The sequence below is a fragment of the Diabrotica virgifera genome, chromosome 8 (genome assembly GCF_917563875.1).
Source record: "Diabrotica virgifera virgifera chromosome 8, PGI_DIABVI_V3a".
NCBI classification, from domain to species: Eukaryota; Metazoa; Arthropoda; class Insecta; order Coleoptera; family Chrysomelidae; genus Diabrotica; species Diabrotica virgifera.
The window spans coordinates 145458417-145485957 of NC_065450.1; the positions used below are offsets into that span (position 1 = coordinate 145458417).

The 27541-nt window shown below is 33.5% G+C and overlaps 1 protein-coding gene across 1 annotated transcript in view; it reads right to left on the reverse strand.

Moving 5' to 3' along the window:
* Window positions 1-27541, reverse strand: part of LOC126889467 (uncharacterized) — a 62512-nt gene that overhangs the window by 24974 nt on the left and 9997 nt on the right. Inside the window, exons 2-3 of the mRNA XM_050657785.1 lie at window positions 19969-20076; window positions 7395-8390 (exon numbers count right to left, since the gene is read on the reverse strand). Coding sequence (XP_050513742.1) covers window positions 7395-8390; window positions 19969-20076 — 1104 coding nt within the window. The remainder of the gene's footprint in view (window positions 1-7394; window positions 8391-19968; window positions 20077-27541) is intronic.

A 27541-nucleotide genomic window follows, 5' to 3' on the forward strand; every position in this document is an offset into this window, starting at 1 on the left:
GTGGGGTAAAGCTCCGTAGATCCGTTATAGTAATGGATAGCGATAAAAGTTGATAACAAAAATTGTAGCCAACTTTGAACTTCACATTACAAAATTAGTTACAATGTTACAGGGTGTTCGATAGCATAGTGACAGATCAAAGTTATGTGTTTTTAAATGGAACACCCTGTATTTTATTTTACATTCAAAATCTTCTTAACTTCTCCATTACAAAAATATATAGGTTTAGTATGTTATACAGGGTATTTACAAAGTTATAACCAATTTTATATGAAAATCGTAACAAGTTTAACTCCCTGTATAAATAAAAATAGCACAACGGCAATGGTTTATTAATGCCATATTTTTTTATTTATTGTCAAAATTTTGCTAAATAATCGATATTGCTAATTTTCTTTATGTTGAATACAGGGTGAGTCAAAACGCAAATACATTATTTTCTCAGTATGTAATTTTAAATGAAACACCCTATATTTTATATCGCTATCGAAAAGTACCATTACCGTACTTTAATTTTTATATAACATTTCCTATGTCTAAATTTATTAGTTTTCGAGATATTTTCATTTTTCAGAGTAGATTATTAATTACGGGTCTAAATCTATCCAAATTTTAGGCAGGCCATGACTGAATTGTCTAAAACTGACAATTTATGATTACTGATTATCAATCTATAATCAAAGTTGGTTACAATTTTTGTTATTAACTTTTATTGCTATCTATTACTATAACGGATCTACTGAGCTTTACCCCACTAATCAATCACCCCGTAGGGATAAATCGATTTTTTTTATTTCAATTTATTTTAAAAATGTGACTAATGCAATGATATTTTAAAGTACGTTAATAAATCGATATCTACAAATTGATGGTGGTCAGTGGCATTAGACTGCAGATCGAGAGTTCCCTAGTTCGAACACGGCTGTTGCGTATCTTTTTTTAATTTTTTTAATAAATAATTAAAAGTTGATATACTTAAAATTCATATTTTATAACTTAATTATTATATATACCATTTTAAACAACCGTAGTATTATAAAAAGTACTTTTTTATACTAGTGTAATTTTTGGAGAAAACGAAATAGGAGAAGACTTATACAGTGTGTCCACGGTTGGGGTGCCCAAAAGTAAAAACTGTTTTATTTTCAATTTTAGTGAAAAATGTCATTCTTGATAAAAAGTTTTGCTTGTTCTAAAACCCATTAAAACGAAATAAAATTCAAGTTTTTCAAATCATGCTTAATTTTGTAGCCAATTTTATGTATATATATATATAGTGGCTAAACACCCCTTTAGGGGTTACGCCGCTTACGCTCTCTAGATCTATGTTTTGAGGTAGATCAGTCCTCATGTTCGTTATTTAATTTTCTCTGTTATTTTTCTCCACTCTTTCCTGTCTCTGGTTTTCCCTTTCCAATGTCGTATGCCCGCATTGTTGAGATCACTTACTACTTCTTGTAACCATGTAGATCTTGGTCTTCCACGTCTTCTTTTGCCAGCTGGTGTCCATTCCAATATTGAGTATATCGTCGTAGTTGATCCGGATCTCCATATGTGTCCTAGCCATTTTGCTCTTTGCTGTTTTATTTTACATACTATATCCTCCTCAATTTCTTCCAGTAACTCAAGGTTCGTTCTTTGTCTAAATTCATTGTCATTTATTTTTATTGGTCCTAATATTGCTCTTAGTATTTTTCTTTCTTGTATTCTAAGGTTTTCCTCTTGTTTTTTTGTCATGCTAAGAGTTTCGGCTGCATACATCATCGTCGGTCGAATTATTGTTTTGTATACTTTCATTTTTGATTTCTTACTCAATAACTTATTTTTAAGTAATTTTTTATTTGCATGGAAGCTCTTATTTGCTGTAATAATCCTTTCTTTGATTTCGGTTTCTCTTTCTCCATTGTTTGTTATTAATATTCCTAAATATTTAAATTTTTCGACTTCTTCAAAAGTGTATTCTCCTACTCTAACCTTTCTTTTTTCAAAGTTTTTGTCAAATCTCATTATTTTGGTTTTCTCTTGGTTTATTTTTAATCCCATTACTTTTCCTTCTGTTACCATTTCGTTTAACATTCGTTCCATTGTTTTTCTATTTTTTGTTATTAGCACAATATCATCAGCGTATGCTATTATTTGTCCTTCTCTCGTTCGGAGGGTGCCTTTGTTGATCTTCCTGACGACGTATTCTAGGGCAAGATTAAACAGAGTTGCTGATAATGAATCTCCTTGTCTCACCCCTTTATTGATGACAAATTCTTCTGTGTCGCCTACTTGAGTTTTTATACTAACTACAGTTCTACTCATTGTCATTTGTATTAATCTTCTTAATTTATGTTGTATTCCCATTTCTTTCAGAGCTACCATTAGTTTTGATCTATTTATTGTATCAAATGCTTGTCGAAAATCTATAAAAAGCAGTTCAATTTCTATTTTATATCCATGAGCTTTTTCCATAATTTGTTTAACTGTATGTATGGCATCTGTTGTAGACTTTCCCTTAACAAATCCGCATTGATAGTGTCCTATGATATTCGTGGTAGCTTCGGTCAGTCTTCGTTGTATTAAGGCGGACATGATTTTATATGCTGTGTTTAATAGCGTCAGTCCTCTGTAGTTTTTACACATCTGTTGATCTCCTTTTTTATGAATCGTGATAATTTGTCCTTTGTACCATTCTTCCGGCATTTTTTCTTCGTCCCATATGTCTTTTATTAAATTGTATAATCTATCTTTTAATTCTTCACCACCATATTTTATAAGCTCCATATTGATACAGTCCGATCCTGAGGCTTTACCATTACGGCTGCTATTAATAATTTCCTCAACTTCCTCTTTTGTTGGTATTTGTAGCTGGTTTCCTAACATCATTGTCTCTTCTCCTCTGTTTTCATTTAGGTCTTGATCTTGTTGTTCTGTTAATAATTCTTTAAAATAGTTAGTCCAAATTTCTTTATACTCTTCATCGTTTTCTGATACTTTTCCATTTTTATCTTTTATGCTTTTTATCTTTCCTTTAAACGTTTTGTTCTGCTCACTAATTTTCTTATAGAATTCTTTTGTGTTTCTGTTCTTACTCTCTTTTTCTATTTCTTTTATCTTATCATCCAACCACTCACGTCTAATTTTCCTTATTTTTTTCTTACATGCATGCCTTATTATATTGTATTCTTCCCTATAATCCTGTCTATTTGTTCTTATCCACATTTGTCTCATTTCTACCTTCTTTTTTAACATTTTATGGCATTCTTCATTATACCATTCTTGTCTTTTTTTGTTTCTTTTTATCCCTACGTGTACTTCCGCTGTTTCATTTATACATTTTTTTATATTTCTCCATTCTGTTTCTATATCCTTTGTAGGTTTAGATTGTTCCTTCAGTTTTTTGTTCATGTCATCAGCATATTTAATCCTTATGTCTGGAGTATTCAGTTTTTCTACGTGCCATTTATTTTTTGTTGTCGTGTTTTTTAGTGTTCTTTTGACTTTTTGTCTTACTTTTGCAGTCACCATAAAATGGTCTGTGTCTGCATGTGCACCTCTGTAGGACCTCACGTCTGTTACCGATGTTTGCTTCCTTCTTGTAATCAGAATATGGTCTATTTGTGACCATGTTTTTTGGTCTGGGGAAATCCACGTCACTTTATGGTATTTGGGATGTTCGAATTTTGTACTAACGATAATCATATTGGTACTAGATGCTAGATTACATAATCGTTGGCCATTGTCGTTAGTTTTTTCGTGTATTGTGTGCTTACCTGCTACTTGGTTAATGTAGTCTTCCTTACCTATTTGGGCATTAAAATCTCCCATTACCAGTATTGTGTCTTCTCTAGGTAACTTCTCCATTTCTCGTTCGAGTTCCTCATACAATTTGTCTTTTTCCTCCGCAGTAGCACTTTCAGTTGGGGCATATACGTTTATGATTGATATATTAAATGGTTTGGCGTTAATTCTCAGGTAAGCCATACGTTCATTTATTGATTTAAATTGCATAATGTTATTTTTTATTTTTCCCATAATTATGAAAGCAACTCCATATTGACCTTGTTTTTCATGTCCCGAGTACTGTAGTGTGTAGTTTTTTCTATTTATTTCTCCTTGACCTGCCCATCTGATTTCTTGAATCACTGCAATATCAATTTGGTATCTTTCTAGTTCTGAGACGATATCCTGCATTTTTCCTGGTTCAAGCATTGTTCTGATGTTCCACGTACTTATTTTTAGTTGATCACATTTTTTCGGTTTTTTATTATATTTTTTTGTGTTCGTATGTTTTATTTTATCTAATCTGTTCAGGTCCTTTTCCTTTGCCATTTTCGTGTCCGTTTTTTGTGTTGTATCCAATATTTGTTTTTTTATCAGTTTTTTGGCGTGTCCTGCTTTGCCCTTTCCAGTTCATTCTTCTCTTTGTTCCATTTCCATTCAGTCCCGTCAATAATTAATTTTTGATAACCTACTCTAGTGTTCTTACCGTTTTCTTTTTGAAATTTTGCAATTCTCCGTATTTCTTGTTGTATTTTCATCTCTTCTTGCGTTAGATCGTTATTGATATATATTTCCGGCTTTGAATTCCTTAGTTTGTTTTTGTTCTTCATAATTTTTATTTTTTCATTTTTGTTTTTTAGTTTTACAAGACATGTTTTGTCCCCTATTTTATAAGCTTCTTCTATTTCTACTTTAATACCTAATTCTCTTTCCACGAAATCTGCCATAATCTCATTGACTACATTTGGGTTATTTGTATCCATCGGTAGACCCTGGACAATAACATTGTTAGCTTTTCTCTCTTTCTCGAACTTTTCTACCTTCATTTTCACTATCTTTAGTTCCTGTTTCATTTCATCATTTTCTTTTTGTAGTTGTTGGTTACTTTGTTTGAATTCATTTATTTCTTTTCTTAATTCTCGGAGGTCATTTCTATATTCTCGTTGTTCTTCTTTTATTCCTTTTACCTCCGATGTTAAACTTTGTGTTTGATCTGTTAAATTTTGCATCATTTTTAAAAGCTGATCAATTTGTTTTCATCTTTCTGTTGTTTGGTTGGTGTTCTGGATAGTTTCTTGCTCTTGTTAAAAATATTGTCTGCATCTATCTCTAGACTTCTCTTTTTACTGTCTTCTGAGGTGTAATCATTATCACTATCCACCATTTTTTATGTATTTGTACTCTATATTAAAGCAAGCGATAAGCTCTAGTTCCCCAGTCGACCCGGCGAAGGCTCTAGAACTTCTCAAGCAATAATTGAGTATGACTTTAAATATATTAAAATTCTTTTTACTTCGAAATCTTGTTTACTTAGTTTATTATTAAACTTGTTCTAAAACCCATTAAAACGAAATAAAATTCAAGTTTTTCAAATCATGCTTAATTTTGTAGCCAATTTTATGTAAATCCCTATAAATATTTGCACTAAGTTCGAAATTGTAACAATAATAACTTGGGAGAACAACCATTTCGCTTCTTTGGATTATGAAACCAAACTTTGTCGTTCTCCTTGAAACATCCAATTATCCAATTATTTAATAATTAAATAATTATTAATCCAATAATTTTAACAATAAAATTGACCACAAGATAAATTCTTTTTGAACGCTTAACATTGTCATTAAAAATGACAATTCGCAAATGATTTATCGGAGTTGACAGTTACTAAGCTACATTGTAGCTTGGCAACACTAGATTATTGTTACGATTTCGAAGTTAGTGCAAAAATTTATAGGGATTTACATAAAATTGACTACAAAATTAAGCAGGATTTGTAAAACTTGAATTTTATTTCGTTTTATGGGGTTTTAGAACAAGCAAAACTTTTTATCAAGAATGACATTTTTCGCTAAAATTGAAAATAAAAAAGTTTTTCTTCTTGGGCACCCCAATCGTGGACACACTGTATATTACGTTTATAGATATTAAAGCTGCTTTTGATTCTATAAATAGAGAAGTAATATGGTCAGTAATGGAAGATCTGCAAATCCCGCAAGAGATAGTAAGCGTGGTAAAAAGTACGTATAGAAACGTACTTGCTAAAGTACAAATAAATGGAAACAGATCGCCAATAATAAACCTAAGGAGAGGAATAAAACAAGGGGACAGTCTCAGCCCAGTTTTGTTTATATTAGTAATGGATAGAGTAATGAAGAGCGCAAAAAGAAGGTCAAGGCAATTACAGTCAATAATAGGGTACAGGAATTTAGTACCAGTGAGAATGGAGGGATTACTATATGCAGATGACTTAGTAATAATAGCAGACAATAAAGAGAAAATGCAAAAATTAATCATTATATGGGTGGAGGAAATAGAAAATTTGAAAATGGAGGTAAATGTAAAGAAAACGAAGACCATGATAGTAACCCAAAAGAAAAGGGAACAAATAAACCAAACGATATTTAGGTGCAAAAACGAAATAATAGAAACAGTCTCGACGTTTGAATACCTTGGAGTAATAATATCAGAGGATGGAAAGATAGATCAAGAAATCTCATACAGAGCGAAAAAAGCAAATAAGATCTACTATGCACTAAATAAAACAATATTTGGAAAGGAAGAAATAGATAAAGAAATAAAACTGAAGGTATACAACGCAATCTCTGTGCCAGCTTTAATATATGCAAGTGAGACATGGGTAAACAATGCAAAAATAGACAGTACAATAAACGCAGCGGAGATGAAGCAGCTAAGAAAAATAGCAGGAAAAACGAAATTGGACAGAATAAGAAATGAAGATATTAGACAAAGACTGAAACAGGAATCGATAATAACCAAGATACAAAAAAGAAAATTAAAATGGTATGGACACATTAACAGAATGGACCAGGGAAGACTACCAAAGCAGGTGATGGAATCGAAAAGATATGGTAAAAGAAGGAAAGGGAGGCCAAGGAAGAGATGGATCGATCAGATTATAGAAATTGGACAGGAAAAAGGAAAAACACATCAACAAATGAAAGAGTTAGCAAAGGACCGCAAGAAATGGAAGAGATGGATAGAAGATGAATAAAACCTCCGACGCCCCTGAGGGGCATAAGGAGTTTCGAGAAAGAAGAAGAAGAAGTAATTTTTGGAATTATAATTTTAACAGTTAATACACCTACTAAAAATTAATATTTTATTCTTTCGAAACATGTTGCGTCCTGTATATAACAAAACCGTGTTATTATAAAAAGTACTTTTATATTATAGTGTAATTTTTGGAATTTTAAGTATTTTATATCGTCAAATTATTTTATATTCTCTCCTATAAATAATAAAAACGTTTTATTATAAAAAAGTTCTTTTTTATAAAAGTATAATTATTTTGTCATTAGGGTTATATGCAAAACTAAAAAGACAACCTATCGTATTAAGAAAAAGCAAGCAATAAATAATAAAAAAAATTTAAATAAGATATTTACCTTAAATTTTTTCACTGTTCGAAAAGACTTTTTGCATATGGAACACTTTCTATGTATTCTTTCGTGTTTTTTCAAAGTTTTCGGCGCTACAGCAGCATCGCATATTGTACACAGTACAAGATTCTCTCCAGTATAAGGTATTAAAAGACTCTCACTTACAGAATTCACAGGCGTGTTAGACCTAGGTGATGTTTTTATATGAATTGAATCATTATGCATATTCGATAAGGATGTAGTTTCTACTGTGAGAGGTTCAGCAGCCTTCTCCATTGCTCTTCGCCTTGTATGTCTAGGTGTTGTTATTTCGCAAGAGTCATTTTGATGGATCATCTGCTCATCCACTTTAATTAGTTTTAGTGATTTTAGATATTCTTCCGATACATCGTTTAATTTTCTCTTTTTGAGTTGAAAGTCATCTATCTGCATACATACAGAATTAAATGGTATTTCATTGCAAAGCTTATTATTGAAATCCATAGCAGAAAGTTCAGTTTGAAGAGCTACACTTGAAATACAATTTTTCACTTGAATACCTATATCCATAGTATCAGGTTTAAGTGGAACAACTGCATTTGAATTACAATCTTCTCCTTGAATACCTACATCCATAGTGTAACGTTCAGTTTGAACAGCTGCACTTGAATTACAATCTTTCACTTGAATACCTATATCTGTAGTTAAAAGTTTAGTTTGAACTGCAGCTACACTCGAATTACAATTTTTCACTTGAACTCCTTTATTCTTAGTACATAGTTCAGTTTGAACAGCTACAGTTGAATTTGATTTTCCCACTTGAATACCTATACTAATCTTTTGCAAAGGCCGATTTTTAAGTAAAATAGCGTTGTCACAGTGTTTTAGTAAATCTTGTCGTCGATCCTTTATCCAGTCACCTATAGATGATATATCTATACAAACATTGTATAAGTTGTTATTTTTCGTTGGTTTTACAGGTGATTTGTGTGTTTGATGCATATTTCTTTCTTTCAGGAAACCCTAAAAAGGTCAGTGTAATATAGTTATTAGGTACCAAGGGTATTATAAGGATAATAACGCTTGAGGTCAATGGTGTGTATGCCGAGGGCCTTTGGCCCGAGGGATATACGTTGACCGAAAGCGTTATTATCTATAATGCCCGTGGTGCCTTCAACGTTTAATATCCGACTAAATATTCTTTATATGCAAAAAATTTGAATGAATTTTGAATTAATTAGTTTTTAAATAAGTAGGTACATTTGCCAGCAATAGTCGTAACGTAATTGTGGTAACCACAGTTTTACTTAGGTTGTTATTTGTCAACTTGACAGTATTTAACTAGTTATATACACTCCTGGCTAAAAAAAAATGGAACACCTTAAAAATGGGTGATTTTTGATGTCTCGAATCTCCTAAACCTGTTGTCCGATTTTAGTGATTTTTTTAGTATGTTATAGCCTTATTCTTTAAGAATCTCGATGTATTAATATTGTTGCTGAACATGTAAATGGCATTATATACCGGGTGTAACAATAATACTGTGTTTTTTCCTCAAAGTTCGGAACACCCTGTGGAATATTCTAGCATTTAAAAATATTGAAATTAAAACTCAATTGTAGCCTTAGCCTTTCTTAACATTCTGCTTTGTGACTCATTCACTTCTGTTGGATAATGAAAAAGTTAGGTGCTTTGACAACTAGCCATGTTCTTCATCAATACAAGGTGTTTCTAAATAAGCGCGACAAACTTTAAAGGGGAATTCTGCATGAAAACATAATGACCGTTTGATTTATGAACATATGTCTGCAAATGCTTCGTTTCCGAGATACGGGATGTTGAATTTTTTCTTACACACTGACGATTTATTTATTGCTCTGAAACCAGTTGAGATATGCAAATGAAATTTGATGGGCTTTAAGAGGTAGTTATATCTCATTTTTTGACGTACAATTATGTATTTTGTATTCACCACTAGCGTGCATACGGGTCATATAACCCGGTCATATACTCTGTATGCACGCTAATGGTGAATATAAAATTTTTAGTTGTATGTCAAAAAATGTAAAATGACTACCTCTTAAAGCCTACCCAATTTCATTTGCATACCTCAACCGGTTTTAGAGCAATAAATAAATCGTCAGTTTGTAAGAAAAAATTCAACATTCCGTATTTCGAAGACGAAGCATTTGCGGACGTATGTTTATAAAGCAAACTGTCATTATTTTTTCATGTAGAATTAACCCTTAAAGTTTGTCGCACTTATTTAGAAACACCCTGTATTGATGAAGAACATGGCTAATTGTTAAAGTACCTAACTTTTTTATTATCTAACATAAGTGAATGAGTCAAAACACATAATGTTAAGAAAGCCTAAGAATACAATTGAGTTTTAATTTCAATATTTTTTAAATGCTAGAATATTCCACAGGGTGTTCCGAACTTTGAGGAAAAAACACAGTAGTATTGTTACACCTGGTATATTATGACATTTACATGTTCAGCAACAATATTACTAAATCGAGATTCTTAAAGAATAAGTCTGTAACATACTAAAAAAATCACTAAAATCGGATAACAGGTTTAGAAGATTCGAGGAGCGTCAGGCAGGGCTGTGTCCTGTCTCCTACCTTGTTCAATTTGTATTTAGAGGAAATAATCTAGGAAGCACTAGAAGAACTAACTACGGGAATAAAAGTAAATGGTCGACCAATCAATAATATACGGTTTGCCGACGACACTGTTTTATTAGCGGGATGCCTTGAAGATTCACAAAAAATGGTTGACAGAGTGGTAGAAGTCAGCCAAGAAAACGGACTGTCCCTAAACACAAAAAAGATACAATTCATGGTAATAACAAAAGCTCAACAGCGCAAAGAAAGCATAACAATACATGGAGAACAAATTAAAAAAGTTGAAAAATATAAATATCTGGATACAATAATTAATGAAAATAATGAATACACAGAAGATATTAAAGCAAGAATAGGACAGGCAAGAAATGCTCTCAACAAACTGAAAAAAGTATTCTGTAGCAAGGATACTAAAATTTCTTTAAAGATAAGACTTCTAAGATGCTACGTTATTCTATGGGTTGGAGGCTTGGACATTAAAGAAAGATGTTTCGAACAGATTAGAAGCCTTCGAGTTATAGGCCTACAGAAGGATATTAAGAATAAGTTGGGTGGATAGAGTCACGAATGTCGAGGTGTTGAAAAGAATGGGAAAAGAGAGGTTTTAAATAAAATTAAAGTTAGACAACTGTCATATCTGCGACATGTCACGAGGGACAAGCGTTATAACTTGATGCAGTTAATAATACAAGGAAGAATACAGGGTAGAAGGAGTCGCGGAAGAGGACGCATCTCCTGGTTAAACAATTTGAGAGCTTGGTTTAACTGCACTTCTGCTGATCTCTTTAGAGCAGCGGTAACGAAAGTACAAATTGGCATGATGGTTGCCGACCTTTTTAGAGGAGATGACACATTAAGAAGAAGAGAGGCTTCCAATGTCGCACAAAAATTTTTATAATGTCATAAGTGCACGTGTTTTATTTATAGTTTTTCAAGTCAATTGAATATAAACATAGTTTCAAAAGTTATGCATCACCTAACATTATGCTCATTTTCATAGTTGATTTTTTCATGAACAGGTTAACGGATTCCGCTAATGTTTTTTTATTATTTTAGATTTTTCTTTGGTATTTACACAGTTTGGCAAAGCTTTAATTAAACTTTTTTTTGAACTTATACCGGGATAAAGAAAAGATATGTTTTTCTTGTGTTTGAGACAACCTGTAGCGAGGACAAGGTACATGTGTGGATATACACTAAAATGTTATTGTAGTCTTATGTTTTGTGAACATTTTGTTTTTTGAATGTGCCTGATATCTTTAGAAATAAAGAAAATAGTCGGTTTTATTCTTGAACGTGTATTTTAACTAAAACAAAAGTTTGAGACACCCTGTAGGGAGAAAAAGGTACAACAGTGTGTATACATTGAAATTATGTTAGTCTCATATTTTGTTAACATTTTGTTTTTTTAGTTTCTCTGATGTCTTTAATAACCAAGAAACTACACGGTTTTAATATGTAATGTGTGTTTTAACTGACGACATGCGATACGTGAGGCCATGTTTTAGCAGACACTGAGATGAAATTATTTTCGATATATACTGCGAAAGGAACAAAGTGTTCACAGAAAGTTCTCTATGCAATGTACATCTAGCTCTTTGTTGTGAAAACAACAGTTAAATTAATTCGAATTTATGTAAAAATATCGCTCTTAAATTTTTGGGACAATCTGTATGTGGGTTGAAAATATAGTCCGTCTAGAAAGTATCCGGAAAAAAGAAAGCAGAATTATAATTTTACGGTATTTATTTCTATCACTTGAAATATAAAATTTCAACAAATAATTTATCTCATTTACTTATACAACCTCCATTTAAATCTAAACACTTAACTAAATGTCCAGGTACACCCGAAACTAGTTCAAGGCCATAATTTTCGGTAATGATGTTCCAGGCCTGTAAAACTGACCGAATCAAACCTTCTTTATCTCGTGGCGCTGCTCGTTCCACTTCAATCTTCATCAGTCACATATGTTTTCAAGGGGGCTAAGATCTGGAGATGCTGCTGGCCACGGAATTGTTGCCAATTCGTGTTCTTGCATCCAAGATTGAGTATAAGCAGAAGTATTGCATCTTGCATTACCTTGCTGAAACGCCACCCATCTGGATATAAAACATGAGCCGTTTCAAGAAGAAAACCATTTAGGATGTCACAATATTTCGCACTATCAACAGTACCATTAACTATACAGAGAGGTGTAGCACCACGCTGAGATATTGCTCCCCAAACCATTATTTTAGTAGGAAATTTGAACGGTAACATTTTCTCTTGATAGGACTTTTAGATGATATAAAGGCATTATTAAAATTATCTTCTCGAAAACGTTGACAAAAATCTATTCTTCGTTGCCTTTGCAGAGGTGTCATTGTAGGGATTTTTTTTTTGGATTCCTTGATATGTAGCCTTGCTTTTTCAGTGACATGCGGACAGTTTCTGGACACACTTTTATTCTTCGTTGATTTCCAAATCTGCTCGCTAATTTTCGAAACCCTAGACGCGGATTTTGTCGTACTAAAGCCACTAAAGCATTTAAATTGTTTCCGCGAATCTTACGCGGTCTACCCGAAACTGGTCTATGTCTCATATCTATGCCATTTTTTATCCTCTTTATTGTCTCATACACTGCACTTTTGCCGAGTTCAGTCAATTGCACTAATTTTTTAACGTTTCGCACACTCTTTCTATGCAAATATTCCACCACTTTTCTTTTTTCTACTTGCACATTATTTCACAAATCTTAAGTCTGTTTACAAACAACAACATTTGACAAATGGTGTTGTCATGCGATTTTGTCCATAACCTACTATCGGCACAACCTACTTGATGCATTACTTTTGTCTTAAAATGTTACAAAAAGGAATTCTATTAAAATTAGGAAAAATATAAAATTCCGGATACTTTCTAGACGGACTATATATTTTAGTTCTCCAAAAAGTTTGTGTTATGTAGGCACAAAGGTTAACGCACATGTGGTTGCTATTAGAAGAGGCACCTATCCTTGCTAACTAAGAAAAAACACGTGTGTCGCCCTTTTTCCGGCAGAAAAGTGTAAATTAAGATATTAATGCAGTGATTTTTGAAAAAAATTTGAGCAGTCCCTTTTAGTTCTCAGCGGTGGACACTTCTGTTCGCGTGTGTTCCTCTTTTCGCCGTGAAGACACATTACGCCTTCCGCAATAATTAGGTTAAATACTCTTTCTCTTTCGCTATTAAGACAATTTATCGTTAATTCCGCATATTTGTTATACCTGTTGTTGTTAATAAATGTTTTGTTCGCTTAACACTTTTATTTGTCGTTTGCACAACCCTTCATATCGTGTTTATTAGTAACTATAAAACCAGATCAAATAAATTCTCAGAACCAGTCGCCCTAAAAGTTCACTAGTTTGTTAATACCGAAAGACTCTCTGCTTTTGGGACATATGCGTGTGGTCCTAAAATATTCACCTATGTCCAATTAGGCAAAGGGTAATAATTAAACCTTTTTCGCCACTGTTAAGGTGAGATTCAATAAAAACTCACACCACCCTTTAAAGAGCCCCTACGTAGACACCAAATTCGTACTTATTCTCAAGGAAATTTCACCCCAAAACGTCACGGAGCATCTCTTAAACAATCTGATCTCTCTTATGTTTTGCTGTACATACCGCTCAATGGTCGACAACTAAACTCTAAAGGTGTCTACCAGAATTGTTAACGTTATGTGCCTTTCTGTTTGAAACGTTTATTAACTGTTATTTTTTATTGTTAATTTAGTTTTGTATCAGTTATAAAACAGGTCATGTTAAAGACTAAACCAGTCTAATTTATTTGTTTCTAAAGATATTAGGGACATTCAAAAAACAAAATGTTCATAAAACATAAGGCTATAATACGATTTCGATGTATACCCACATTTATACCTCGTCCTCCCTACAGGGTGTCTCAAACTTAGCATCAGGAAAACATATCTTTTCTTCCACCCGGTATAAGTTCAAAAAAGAAGTTTGAGTAAACCTTTGCCAACCTGTGTAAATACCAAAGAAAAATTTGAAATATTAAAAAAAATTTAGCGGAATCCGTTAATCTGTTCACGAAAAAATTAACTATGAAAATGAGCATAATTTTAAGTGATGCATAACTTTTGAAACTATGTGTATTTGTCAACTAAATTTTTGTTTGTAAAAATTTATTAATGTTATTTACTGTTTGTAATGTGTTGTCCTATTTACTTATACAGAAAAATTCAACTGTGTTCTAGCCATACGCTAAATATAGTATATTATTCAACGAGCATGTAATAGCCATTACATGCGAGTAGAATACTATACTTTTTCTACGACCTTTTTTTATTTTAACTAGTAAACAATTTAATTATCAACTACTCGAGATTTAAATTATAATAATTTACAAAAATACCTAAATGCTATTTACCCCTAGTACGTGGCTGAATAATTGGTTGCCTATTATTACCAAATTCTTATTTATTGTAAAAATACAACTAGAAATAGTCAATATAAGTTCTATTTGTTTCCGAAAAATTATAAAATTTGTACCTACTGTCAGTAAATCTAATAAATAGGAAATGGCTGTTGGCGGTGGACGTATTTCATATATATATATATAGTTATAATGTATATTTACATTTAACTATATATAATATAATAATATGACTATACATAATATGTTATAACATATTTAACGCAATATAACTTGAAAAACAGACACAATATTAGTTATAAATTCCAATTAACATAAACAAAATGCGCTAATGTCACTGTCACTAAATTAAATGATAAAACGTCAAAATTTTTAGTAAACAAGATATAAACGTAAAAAATATACTGACATTGTTACAGTTAAAATTCCTTTAAAAATTTTTCGAAGTTAATTATTGGTATAAATTACAATAATTATTGTATTAAATAAACAAGTTTAAGTAATTTTATTTGCAGTTTATATACGATTAATATTAAAAGTGGCATGCGCCACTTGAATCTAACTTCAGCCCGTGAGTAATGACCCGTGAGTAACTTCAGCCCGTGAGTAATGAATTATTACTCACGGGTACAATAATGGGTGCTATTATCCATGAAAAATAGCGAATAATTAGCATGTTATTAAACGGTCGTAGAAAAAATAAATAAAGTGAGAATTAGCCACAATTTTAGTTTAAAATAAGTTTATTTTCACGTTTTTTCATTTTCATTATTTAATTAATCAAATCCAGCGACTTCTCAACGAATCATAATCATTTTGACTCCACATTACATATTTGATTTTGATTCCACAGAGAATTACGGCAGCACACTGATCTGGGGAAAAGGCAAAATTTTGATATTTATTCCAAACTAATGTGAACACTAATACACCAGGGAAATAAGGCAAAAATATACCATGTTCGGGACACTTGAGCAATGAGCAGCCAGGTTGCAAATGGGTTTTTTGGGTACTATATACCTATACCATTATAAATACAAAAATGCCCGTCACAATTCGGACGAGAATTTTAGTTATTAACAAATAAGGGTCAAAATGGGAGTTTTTTCGTTTAAATCGCTACAGGTAAAAATAGGGTGTTTAAATATCTTATTTATAATATTTTTCTTTTAGTAGATGAGCCAAGGTTTAAAATAGCGCTTTTTGAATTTTGGTCCGATAATTTGTTGCTTCGGATATTGCAAAATAAAACTAAAATTTCGAAAATAAAAAATTTGCTATAACTTTTGCGAAAATGAATTTAAGACTTTCATATTGCATGAAAAGTTGAGTCAAACAGTCCGCACAATGCACAAAAAATTTTAAGACGATTCGTCAATTAGTTTAAATTTTATTCAATTTGTTTATCGCAATGAGCTTATTGTTCAGAAAATAATAATGATACAGTAATTCTGTGAAAACAATATGAAAGAACAATAGTCATATTTTCAACGCATTTAAAAAAAATCATTTTTATCACTCAGAAAATATATTACTAAAATAGAGTCATTTTTGGCTTATAAACAATTTGAATAACTTTGTTAATATTGACTGTAGGCTAAAACTACACTGAGATTTGAAAAACTGGTATTTTTATACGAATTTTCAAAGAAAAACTTTTCGCCTAGGTTAATTACGGTCAAGTTAGCCACTTTTTTTATTTAATTGACGGCTACTTTGTTTATAATAATTAAGCAACCTAACTTAAGCTATTTTGAAGTTGAAGATATATAATTTATGTGTAAAAGTTTGAGTAAACTTTGAACCTCAACAGAGTGGTTAATACAGTCTTAAAAGTGGCTCCGAACGGAATTAATTCGTGGTCGGCGGAGGGGAATTAATAAAATCCGTGCACTCAAAAAATGAAATTGATTCTGAAAACATAATATGCTGAGATTAATATCGCCGGAGCTTGTTGATGGATTTTGATTATAATTTTTTAAATTTGTATTTACTCGTAGTCTTATAGAGTACGTTATGTACACACATCCCCACCTAACATTACAAAATGTTAGAAGGCACTCCCCTTATCACACAGGGACATGAAAAATAGATTACGACCGATTCTAAGACCTACCGAATATAAATATATAGTTTCATAAAAATCGGTAAAGCGGTCTCGGAGGAGTATGGAAACTAACACTGTGACAGGAGAATTTTATAGATGTAAATATATAGATGGCTATTAACAAATAGGGGTTGGTGATAAAAGAGTGAAAATTAAGGGTTGAATGTAATTTTTAATTCTAATCATATAAAATTAAGGTAAATAATTTTATCCAAAAAAATTTTAAAAAATGTCAGGGGGGCAGCCCCCCTTACAACTTATGGGCACAAAAAATAGGTTAAAACCTCTTCTCCGTCCTATAGGATATACGTGTAAAATTTCATAAAAATCGGCCAAGCCGTTTCGGAGTAGTATGGTAACTAACAGAGTAACAGGAGAATTTGATGTATATAGAAGTAACTGCGAATTAAATAATAAAAGTGGCTAACTTTGAGCCTAATTAACCTAGGCAATAAGTTTTTTTCTGAAAATTCGTGTAAAAATACCAGCTTTTGAAATTCTAAAGTAGATTTACTCTATAGTCAATATTAACAAAGTTATTCAAATTATTTATAAGCCAAAAATGACTCTATTTTGCTAAACTTTTTTCGGAGTGATAAAACCGACATTTTAATGATTTTTGTCAACACTTTGAAAAAATAACTATTTTTCTTGCATGTGGTTTCCACAGAATTTTTTTTTATTTAGAAAGACAAAGTCGCATCCACCCGAAGGTTATTAGCGACATTTCTGTAACATTTGTAACAATATTAAATCAAAAATTGGTAAAAATGAATTACAATTTGCATACAATTAAACCTTTGGAGCAATAATTGGATTCCACGCACTAACACTTTATTTTTGAAATGAACTTTTAGATCGCTAGCGACACTCCGACACTCTCTTTCTGATGCATCATTAGTGATAGCGTTACGCGCACTAGTATCTGCTTGTTCATATTTCCTTCAATGCCTATGTGGGATGGTATCCACAGGAAGTGGATTCTTCTGAAACTTTCTTGAGCTTCCAATAGTTCGGCCTTGGTTCTTTTCTCAATGGGGTGTTTATGGTATATATTTTGCATAGCTTTGACTGTGCTAAGAGAGTTGGAAAGGACTGGGCAACAAGGGAGGTTTTTAGTATATACATAGTTTGATGGCTTTAAACAAACCAAAGAGCTCTGCAGTATAGATGCTAGAATTCAGAGAAAGATGTAGGAGCATAACAAGGCGATGAAAAATTCCATCAATATTCTTTTGGAGTAGAAACTTGAATCTTAATGTTGGCTTAATTGAGATGTGTCACTTTCCCAGTCTGACACCTCACTGCAAAGATAACTATTAATTTTTTTGTTTATGGAAGTGAATTTTCGTTTTATGGATCTTTCCTTTAAATGGGGGTAAACTAGACTGAGCATATGGGTCAAAGCTGATAGGTCTGTGGTATATTCTTGAATTGTGGTTATAGGATCTGTTGATCCCGTGATATTCATTAGGAGCATGTTAAGTTGATCAAAGTTTAGAGGGAAAGGTAGAGGGTGATTTTCTATGAAGTTCTTAGCAGGGTCAAGTAAGAGAGAAAATGAGCATTCAGAAGTGCTTGCTGAACTAATTTTAGCTTTTTTAGATTTTGCTTGGACTTTAGGTGGTGGAAAAATGTTACATTCTTTTGAAGATGGATCTGCTTCAGGTGAAATAATTTCATCAAAGTTACGTTTTGGTTGATTAATTATGTGACTGTCCTAATTTGATGCATCTTCTTTGTTCGGTATCTCCGAGACATTGGAAATAGACATTTGTTCACACTGAGAAGGGTTTGTATCATTGGGTGCTTGCAAAGATATATTTGTTGCGCTGGATACCGATGCTTCATTGTTTTGGTTGGGGTTTAGTTGAGCTAGTGGTTCGGAGCACTGTGATGCAATGTGACCTGGCTTCTTGCATCTAAAGCAAACTAAACTGTCTTGAGAGATGAATATTCTATATATCGTGTTGTCAAAAACAAGAGTAAATGACTCTGGTAGTGTTAGACTGTGAGGAGTGATATAGATTTGTCTTCGAAAACTCAGGATGTGATTGAACTCAGGCATAGAAGCACTAATTTTGAGGAATGTCATGGGGGAGACAGGAACTATGCCGATTTTTTGTAACTCATTGATTAGCAAGTCGTGCGGTATTGAAGGACATACGCCGGAGAGCACAAGTCGTTCCGCTGGTGTAACTAACCTTCTTGCTCTGACAATTTCACCTTGTATTTCTATTTGACCATAATTATTCATAAAATCATCCACTATTTGTTTATTGGATAAATACATACATATGCGATTATTAGATAATCTAGAAGAGAAGATTATATTTTTCGGTTGAATTATATTTCCAAGTGGGAGAAGATAGTCTTGAAGTTTGGTGTTTTCTAAGGCACTAAAGATAATTGCTTGGGACTTTAAAGGAAATTGCACTCTCGACGCTGCCAAAGAGTATGACTGTGATGCGTTTATTTGACTTTGATCGTCTTGTATTGTAGAACTGTTGTGGGATTCCATGTTTGAATTCATTTCGATAAACGTTAAGTGAAAAGTAAGCCCGACCCTGTACACCTGCTAAAACAGGTGTATCGGTCTTTACTAAAAGCGGTTATTTTGCTGGTTAAACTGGATTTGTGTATTGACAACAATAACAAATAATTGCAGTTTGCTGACTTTAATGCTAATTTTACTGGATATTATGTAAAGAGTTTGTACACTTACAGTTTATTTCAATATATCACTGAGATTCACAATTTATAACTTATATTAAACTTTGTTAATATTAAAAATATTCGGAGCCCACATTGAATACAATATTATAGTTATCGATGCAGGATCGGTCTCGTTTCCACAGAATTGTTATAACCTTATTATTTTCTGAACAATAACATTGCGAAAAAAAAGCTCTGTGCGATAAACAAATTGAATAAAATTTAAACTAATTGACGAATCGTCTTAAAAATTTTTGTGCATTATATGGAATGCTTGACTCAACTTTTCGTGCAATATGAAAGTCTTAAGGCAATTTTTGCTAAAGTTATAGCACATTTTTTATTTTTGAAATTTTAGTCTTATATTGCAATTTCCGAAGCAAAAAATGATCGGACCAAAATTCAAAAAGTGCCATTTTAAACCTTGGCTGATCTGCTAAAATACGAATACTCTAAATAATATATATAATTACACTATTTGTACCTGTAGCGATTTAAACGAAAAAACTGCGATTTTTGACCCTTATTTGTTAATAACTAAGTTTCTCGTCCGAACTGTAACGGGCATTTTTGTATTTATAATGTATTAAGTATATAGTACCCAAAAAATCCATTTGCAACCTGGCTGCTCAAGTGTCCTGACAAAAACCTCATTTCTCTGGACTATAAGCAGATATTTCTTAAAAATACATGGCAAAACTGAATTATAAATATATTCACTTCTTACCTTTAATTTGTCTTCTCGTATCTGGGTATTTTCTTTATACACATGTATGTTGTAGGCAAACGTTATACAATTTAAACATACATTATTGTAGTAGTCATTTTCTTCAATCTAAAATTAATTAATTTATTTTTACAAAACATTATTATGGGCCATTCCACGAACATACGCCTGTTTTGGATTACTTCGACAACGAATATTTTGCTGTGCAACATATGAAGTACGAAAGTAAATGGCGCTAATAATTATTCCAATAAACAACAATGTAATTTGTTCTTCTTATTTTGCACAGTAAAATATTCGTTGTCGAAGTAATCCAAAACAGGCGTATGTTCGTGGAATAGGGTTTATCAGCAATTGTATGGTGCTACTATACTAATAAGTCTGCCCCGAGGATGCAGTCTACCTGTGCATATCTATTATAGTGTATAGAATAAGCCAATTTTGTTTCTTATTCCCAACTAATATAGTAAATTGATATGACAAAATATTAATTTGTAAAATTAAGATAATGATTCTTCACCGCATCCCTCGGTAGATCTCAAGCTATAGCCAAAACGCTACGGTAGACTGCATTCTATAGTGGCACCAATTGTATTATACTCTACATTTGTAACGTAACAAAAGTAACTACAGGATTAATTTCAATCACAATAAGATGACCAGTTCTGCTAGTATAAAATGCGATATTAGAGGTTTTTTTTAAATACAACATTCGGCTACATCTTAGAAATGACCATTCTTAATGTCCACCATAAACTTTCCTAACGCAGATCTGACCAGCACTTCTACGAATAGTTTGTTGTAAATGGTTGTAGGGCTGCAGGGAATGCTTCTCTCCAACCCTCCCTGCGGCTCTTGGAGAGAAGGGCTGCAAATTTTGGTTGATTGCACTACGCAGTCCTGCGAGATGTATGTAATGGCTAGGCAGCACAAAAAAAAACAAAAACCATGATTGTCAGTAAGAACAAGATTTAAGATGAAATAATCTACGTTAAAGGATAAGATTTAGAGAAAGTACCAATATACAATTATTTGGGATGTGAACTAAATGAACAATAACTCGAAATAAAACGAAGCATAGAGATTGCCAGAAGCGCTTTCAATATGACGAACACAGTATTATGTAATGGTACTGGGAATAGAAAGTAGAACTAGAGTGTTGAGATGCTATGTATTCTCTGCCCGTTTATATGGAGTTGAAGCCTGGACAATTACGGACGCAACTGAAAAAATACCTGCCAGCTTTAAGATGTGGTGTTATCAAAGAATGTGGAAAATACCATGGACACAAGACATAACAAACAGAAATATTAAGAAAGATGAAAAAAGAAATACTCAACACTATGAAAGAAAGCAAAATTAGCTACTTTGGTCACACACTAAGAAATGAAAAATATGAGTTGATGCGATAAGTTATACAAGGGAAAGTGAAACGAAGAGGACCAGGGAGAGGATAAATGTCCTGGTTGAAAAACTTAAATAGCAGCAACATGTATATCACAGAAAGTGACGGAGTCGAAGAAAGCTGGGCAAAAATTAAGTCTAATATCTTACTTAAGTTCTTGATGAAAGAAACATTAATAAAAATAAATCGCTTCCAAGACGAAGAAAGGTCCGTGAACTAAGCCCGAAAAAGTCGGGAAAAAAAATGCGATTGGTGCCATTCGTTTGTCCATTGATTGTCCACGTCTGTCCACCATTTTATTTCGTTAGTCCACCCATCAATTCTTTTTTATAAACAAAAATTTTTTTTCGGGCTATCTTCACAAATCCACAAATTTTCGAAAATTTAAAAAACTCTTGCTATATTGTTTGTCCATCGTTTGTCCATGTTTGTCCACCACATAATTTTTTTGTCCACCCTCTGAAACAACCCCCTGTTAATTGTAATTATTTTTTTATTTCTTAATTCGGGCTAACTTCACGTTCTCTTATATGGGCATTTAAACGTTAATTCGGGTGCAGAATCACAACTAAGCGTTTGTCCACCCCTTTGCAGCATTTGTCCAACCCCTTAAAGTGCGAAACAACCCCCCTGTTAATTGTAATTATTTTTTTATTTCTTAATTCGGGCTAACTTCACGTCCGTTTAAACGTGTATTTTAAAGTTAAATAGGGTGAAGAATCACAACTACCCGTTTGTCCACCCCTTCGCAGCGTTTGTCCTGCCCCTTAAAGTGCGAAACAACCCCCTCGTTAATTGTAATTATTTTTTTAATTCTTAATTCGGGCTAACTTCAAGTTCTCTTAAATAGGTATTTAAATGTTAATTCGGGTGCAGAATCACAACTACCCGTTTGTCCACTCCTTCGCAGCGTTTGTCCAACACCTTAAAGTGCGAAACAACCCCCTCGTCAATTGTAATTATTTTTTTATTTCTTTATTCGGGCTAACTTCACGTTCTCTTAAATGGGCATTTAAACGTTAATTCGGGTGCAGAATCACAACTAACCGTTTGTCCACCCCTTTGCAGCGTTTGTTCAACCCCTTAAAGTGCGAAACAACCCCCGTGTTAATTGTAATTATTTTTTTATTTCTTAATTCGGGCTAGCTTCAGGTTTCCTTAAATGGGCATTTAAGCGTTATTTCGGGTGCAGAATCACAACTACTCGTTTGTCCACCCCTTCGCAGCGTTTGTCCAACCCCTTAAAGTGCGAAACAACCCCCCTGTTAATTGTAATTATTTTTTTATTTCTTAATTCGGGCTAGCTTCACGTTCCCTTAAATGGGCATTTAAACGTTAATTCGGCTGCAGAATCACAACTACCCCTTTGTCCACCCCCTTGCAGCGTTTGTCCAACCCCTTAAAGTGCGAAACAACCCCTCTGTTAATTGTAATTATTTTTTTATTTCTTAATTCGGGCTAGCTTCACGTTCTCTTAAATGGGCATTTAAACGTTAATTCGGGTGCAAAATCACAACTACCCGTTTGTCCACCCCTTCGCAGCGTTTGTCCAACCCCTTAAAGTGCGAAACAACCCCCCTGTTAATTGCAATTATTTTTTTATTTCTTAATTCGGGCTAGCTTCACGTTCCCTTAAATGGGCATTTAAAAGCTAGCACGAATTAAGAAATAAAAAAATAATTACAATTAACAGGAGAGTTGTTTCGCACTTTAAGGGGTTGGACAAACGCTGCGAAGGGGTGGACAAACGGGTAGTTGTGGTTCTGCACCCGAATTAACGTTTAAATGCCCATTTAAGAGAACGTGAAGTTAGCCCGTATAAAGAAATAAAAAAATAATTACAATTAACTAGGGGGTTGTTTCGCACTTTAAGGGGCTGGACAAACGCTGCGAAGGGGAGGACAAACGGGTAGTTGTGATTCTTCACCCGAATTAACTTTAAAATACGCGTTTAAACGGACGTGAAGTTAGCCCGAATTAAGAAATAAAAAAATAATTACAATTAACAGGGGGGTTGTTTCGCACTTTAAGGGGTTGGACAAACGCTGCGAAGGGGTGGACAAACGGGTAGTTGTGATTCTGCACCCGAATTAACGTTTAAATGCCCATTTAAGAGAACGTGAAGTTAGCCCGAATAAAGAAATAAAAAAATAATTACAATTAACGAGGGGGTTGTTTCGCACTTTAAGGGGTTGGACAAACGCTGCGAAGGTGTGGACAAACGGGTAGTTGTGATTCTTCACCCGAATTAACTTTAAAATACGCGTTTAAACGGACGTGAAGTTAGCCCGAATTAAGAAATAAAAAAATAATTACAATTAACAGGGGGGTTGTTTCGCACTTTAAGGGGTTGGACTAACGCTGCGAAGGGGTGGACAAACGGGTAGTTGTAGTTCTTCACCCGAATTAACGTTTAAATGCCCATTTAAGAGAACGTGAAGTTAGCCCGTATAAAGAAATAAAAAAATAATTACAATTAACTAGGGGGTTGTTTCGCACTTTAAGGGGCTGGACAAACGCTGCGAAGGGGAGGACAAACGGGTAGTTGTGATTCTTCACCCGAATTAACTTTAAAATACGCGTTTAAACGGACGTGAAGTTAGCCCGAATTAAGAAATAAAAAAATAATTACAATTAACAGGGGGGTTGTTTCGCACTTTAAGGGGTTGGACAAACGCTTCGAAGGGGTGGACAAACGGGTAGTTGTGATTCTGCACCCGAATTAACGTTTAAATGCCCATTTAAGAGAACGTGAAGTTAGCCCGAATAAAGAAATAAAAAAATTATTACAATTAACGAGGGGGTTGTTTCGCACTTTAAGGGGTTGGACAAACGCTGCGAAGGTGTGGACAAACGGGTAGTTGTGATTCTTCACCCGAATTAACTTTAAAATACGCGTTTAAACGGACGTGAAGTTAGCCCGAATTAAGAAATAAAAAAATAATTACAATTAACAGGGGGGTTGTTTCGCACTTTAAGGGGTTGGACTAACGCTGCGAAGGGGTGGACAAACAGGTAGTTGTGATTCTGCACCCGAATTAACGTTTAAATGCCCATTTAAGAGAACGTGAAGTTAGCCCGAATAAAGAAATAAAAAAATAATTACAATTAACGAGGGGGTTGTTTCGCACTTTAAGGGGTTGGACTAACGCTGCGAAGGGGTGGACAAACGGGTAGTTGTGATTCTGCACCCGAATTAACGTTTAAATGCCCATTTAAGAGAACGTGAAGTTAGCCCGAATAAAGAAATAAAAAAATAATTACAATTAACGAGGGGGTTGTTTCGCACTTTAAGGGGTTGGACAAACGCTGCGAAGGTGTGGACAAACGGGTAGTTGTTATTCGGCACCCGAATTAACGTTTAAATGGCCATTTAAGGGAAAGTGAAGCTAGCCCGAATTAAGAAATAAAAAAATAATTGCAATTAACAGGGGGGTTGTTTCGCACTTTAAGGGGTTGGACAAACGCTGCGAAGGTGTGGACAAACGGGTAGTTGTGATTCTGCACCCGAATTAACGTTTAAGTACCTATTTAAGAGAACTTGAATTTAGCCCGAATTAAGAATTAAAAAAATAATTACAATTAACGAGGGGGTTGTTTCGCACTTTAAGGGGCTGGACAAACGCTGCGAAGGGGTGGACAAACGCTTAGTTGTGATTCTTCACCCGAATTAACTTTAAAATACACGTTTAAACGGACGTGAAGTTAGCCCGAATTAAGAAATAAAAAAATAATTACAATTAACAGAGGGGTTGTTTCGCACTTTAAGGGGTTGGACAAACGCTGCAAAGGGGTGGACAAACGCTTAGTTGTAATTCTGCACCCGAATTAACGTTTAAATGCCCATTTAAGAGAACATGAAGTTAGCCCGAATTAAGAAATAAAAAAATAATTACAATTAACAGAGGGTTGTTTCAGAGGGTGGACAAAAAAAATTATGTGGTGGACAAACATGGACAAACGATGGACAAACAATATAGCAACGCTTAGTTGTGATTCTGCACCCGAATTAACGTTTAAATGCCCATTTAAGAGAACGTGAAGTTAGCCCGAATTAAGAAATAAAAAATAATTACAATTTACAGGGGGTTGTTTCAGAGGGTGGACAAAAAAAATTATGTGGTGGACAAACATGGACAAACGATGGACAAACAATATAGCAAGAGTTTTTTTTAAATTTTCGAAAATTTGTGGATTTGTGAAGTTAGCCCGAAAAAAAATTTTTGTTTATAAAAAGAATTGATGGGTGGACTAACGAAATAAAATGGTGGACAAACGTGGACAATCAATGGACAAACGAATGGCATCAATCGCATTTTTTTTCCCGACTTTTTCGGGCTAACTTCACGGAGCTGACGAAGAACTCCATGGTTTTGTACAGAAGTGAAGGAAAAATGTAAAGAGAAGAAAAAAGCATACCTAAAATACATGTCAACTAAAATACAAGAGGCATACGATAATTATAAAACTACAGTAGAACCCCGCTAATCCGAACGTTCCGCAAATCCGAACCAACGGAAAGTGAAAAAAATTAAAAAATTCAAGACAAAAACTTAAAAACATGTTTATTATACAGAGTAAAACCAGAAAATTGAACAATGTAGGATTAATTGGACTTTGACATTTAAAATTTCTTAAAAATAAATGCGTATGGTTTGTTCAACAGTAAATGGTTGAGTGCAATTAGTGCGGTCGTAAATATTATTAAATTTATCTGACCTGGCCCATTGTTAAGACCCACCCGGAGCGATAAGCAATCGAGGTAGACAGAGTTGGTCTTTTGACAATTAGCACTGACTAGACGGTCCTCCCATAATAAAGCAAAAGAAATTTTACCAGAAAACATATTTAAATTTTAAATTTTACCTGAAACCGGGCATTTTATACTATTATCGGTTAATCCAAGATGTTTATAGTGGTAACTAATTGAACTCAACCATTTACTCATTAGTTCGGATTTTCGGGGTTCCACTGTATAAGAAACGAAACACATGCAGTCGTAAGAAGAATAAAAAATGATCACTGGGAACGTTTTTCGAAAGAAATGGAACATGATTTTTATGGTCTCCAAAAGGAAATATGGCGCTTTATAAGAGGTCAAAGAACGGAGGTAAAGGAACTAATAGAATCAAAACACATAGAAAAGGACACATGGATTGACTATCTAAAAAAGCTCTATGCAGAGGAAGAACAAATGATGGTAGAACCGGAAACACCAGAAATTACCACAAATGAAGATGTTAATATAAGTACACAGGAAGTACGAAAAACGCTCGAAAAGCTGAAGAACAGAAAAGCTGCAGGTAAGGATGGAATACAAAACGAATTACTGAAATATTGTGGAGCAGCAATGACAGAACAATTAACAACATTAATTAACAAAATCATAAAACACAATAAAATATCGGAAGAATGGAGAACGAGCGAACTAATTCTACTATTCAAAAAAGGAGATAAAAAGCAGCCAGAAAACTACAGAGGTATCAACTTGTTAAATACTACCCTAAAACTTACAACTAAAATTTTACAAGACCTAATGAATCAGAGGATAAGTTTAGCAGATGAACAACAGGGTGTTCGTACTGGAAGATCGTGTACAGATGCAATATTCGTCATAAAGCAAATTACTGAGAAATCACTAGAGTATAATCGACCAGCATTTCTATGTCTGACTGACTTGAAGAAAGCATTTGACAGAGTAAGACTCAAAGATGTAATCCATCTTCTGTATAATAGAGAAGTCCCTCTAGATAATATAAAAGCTATTGAAAACATCTACCAAAACAACAAAATGGAAGTCAGAATAGATGGACAACTTACAGAACCTATAGATATGGGCAGCGGAATAAGACAGGGAGACTCATTGAGTCCTATGCTCTTCAATTTAATCATGGATGAAATCATCAAAAACGTCAACAAAGGACGAGGATATATAATGGGAAACAAAGAAGTAGAAATACTTTGCTAAGCAGATGACGCAATATTGATAGCCCAAGATGAAGATAGTCTGCAAAGATTAGTCCACAGATTTAACATAAGAGCAAAAGAATTCAATACGACAATTTCATCTCAGAAAACCAAAACAATAGTAATCAGTAAAGAACCAATCAGATGTAAAATAGAAATTGATGGTATCAGTATTAAACAAGTAATGGAAATAAAATACCT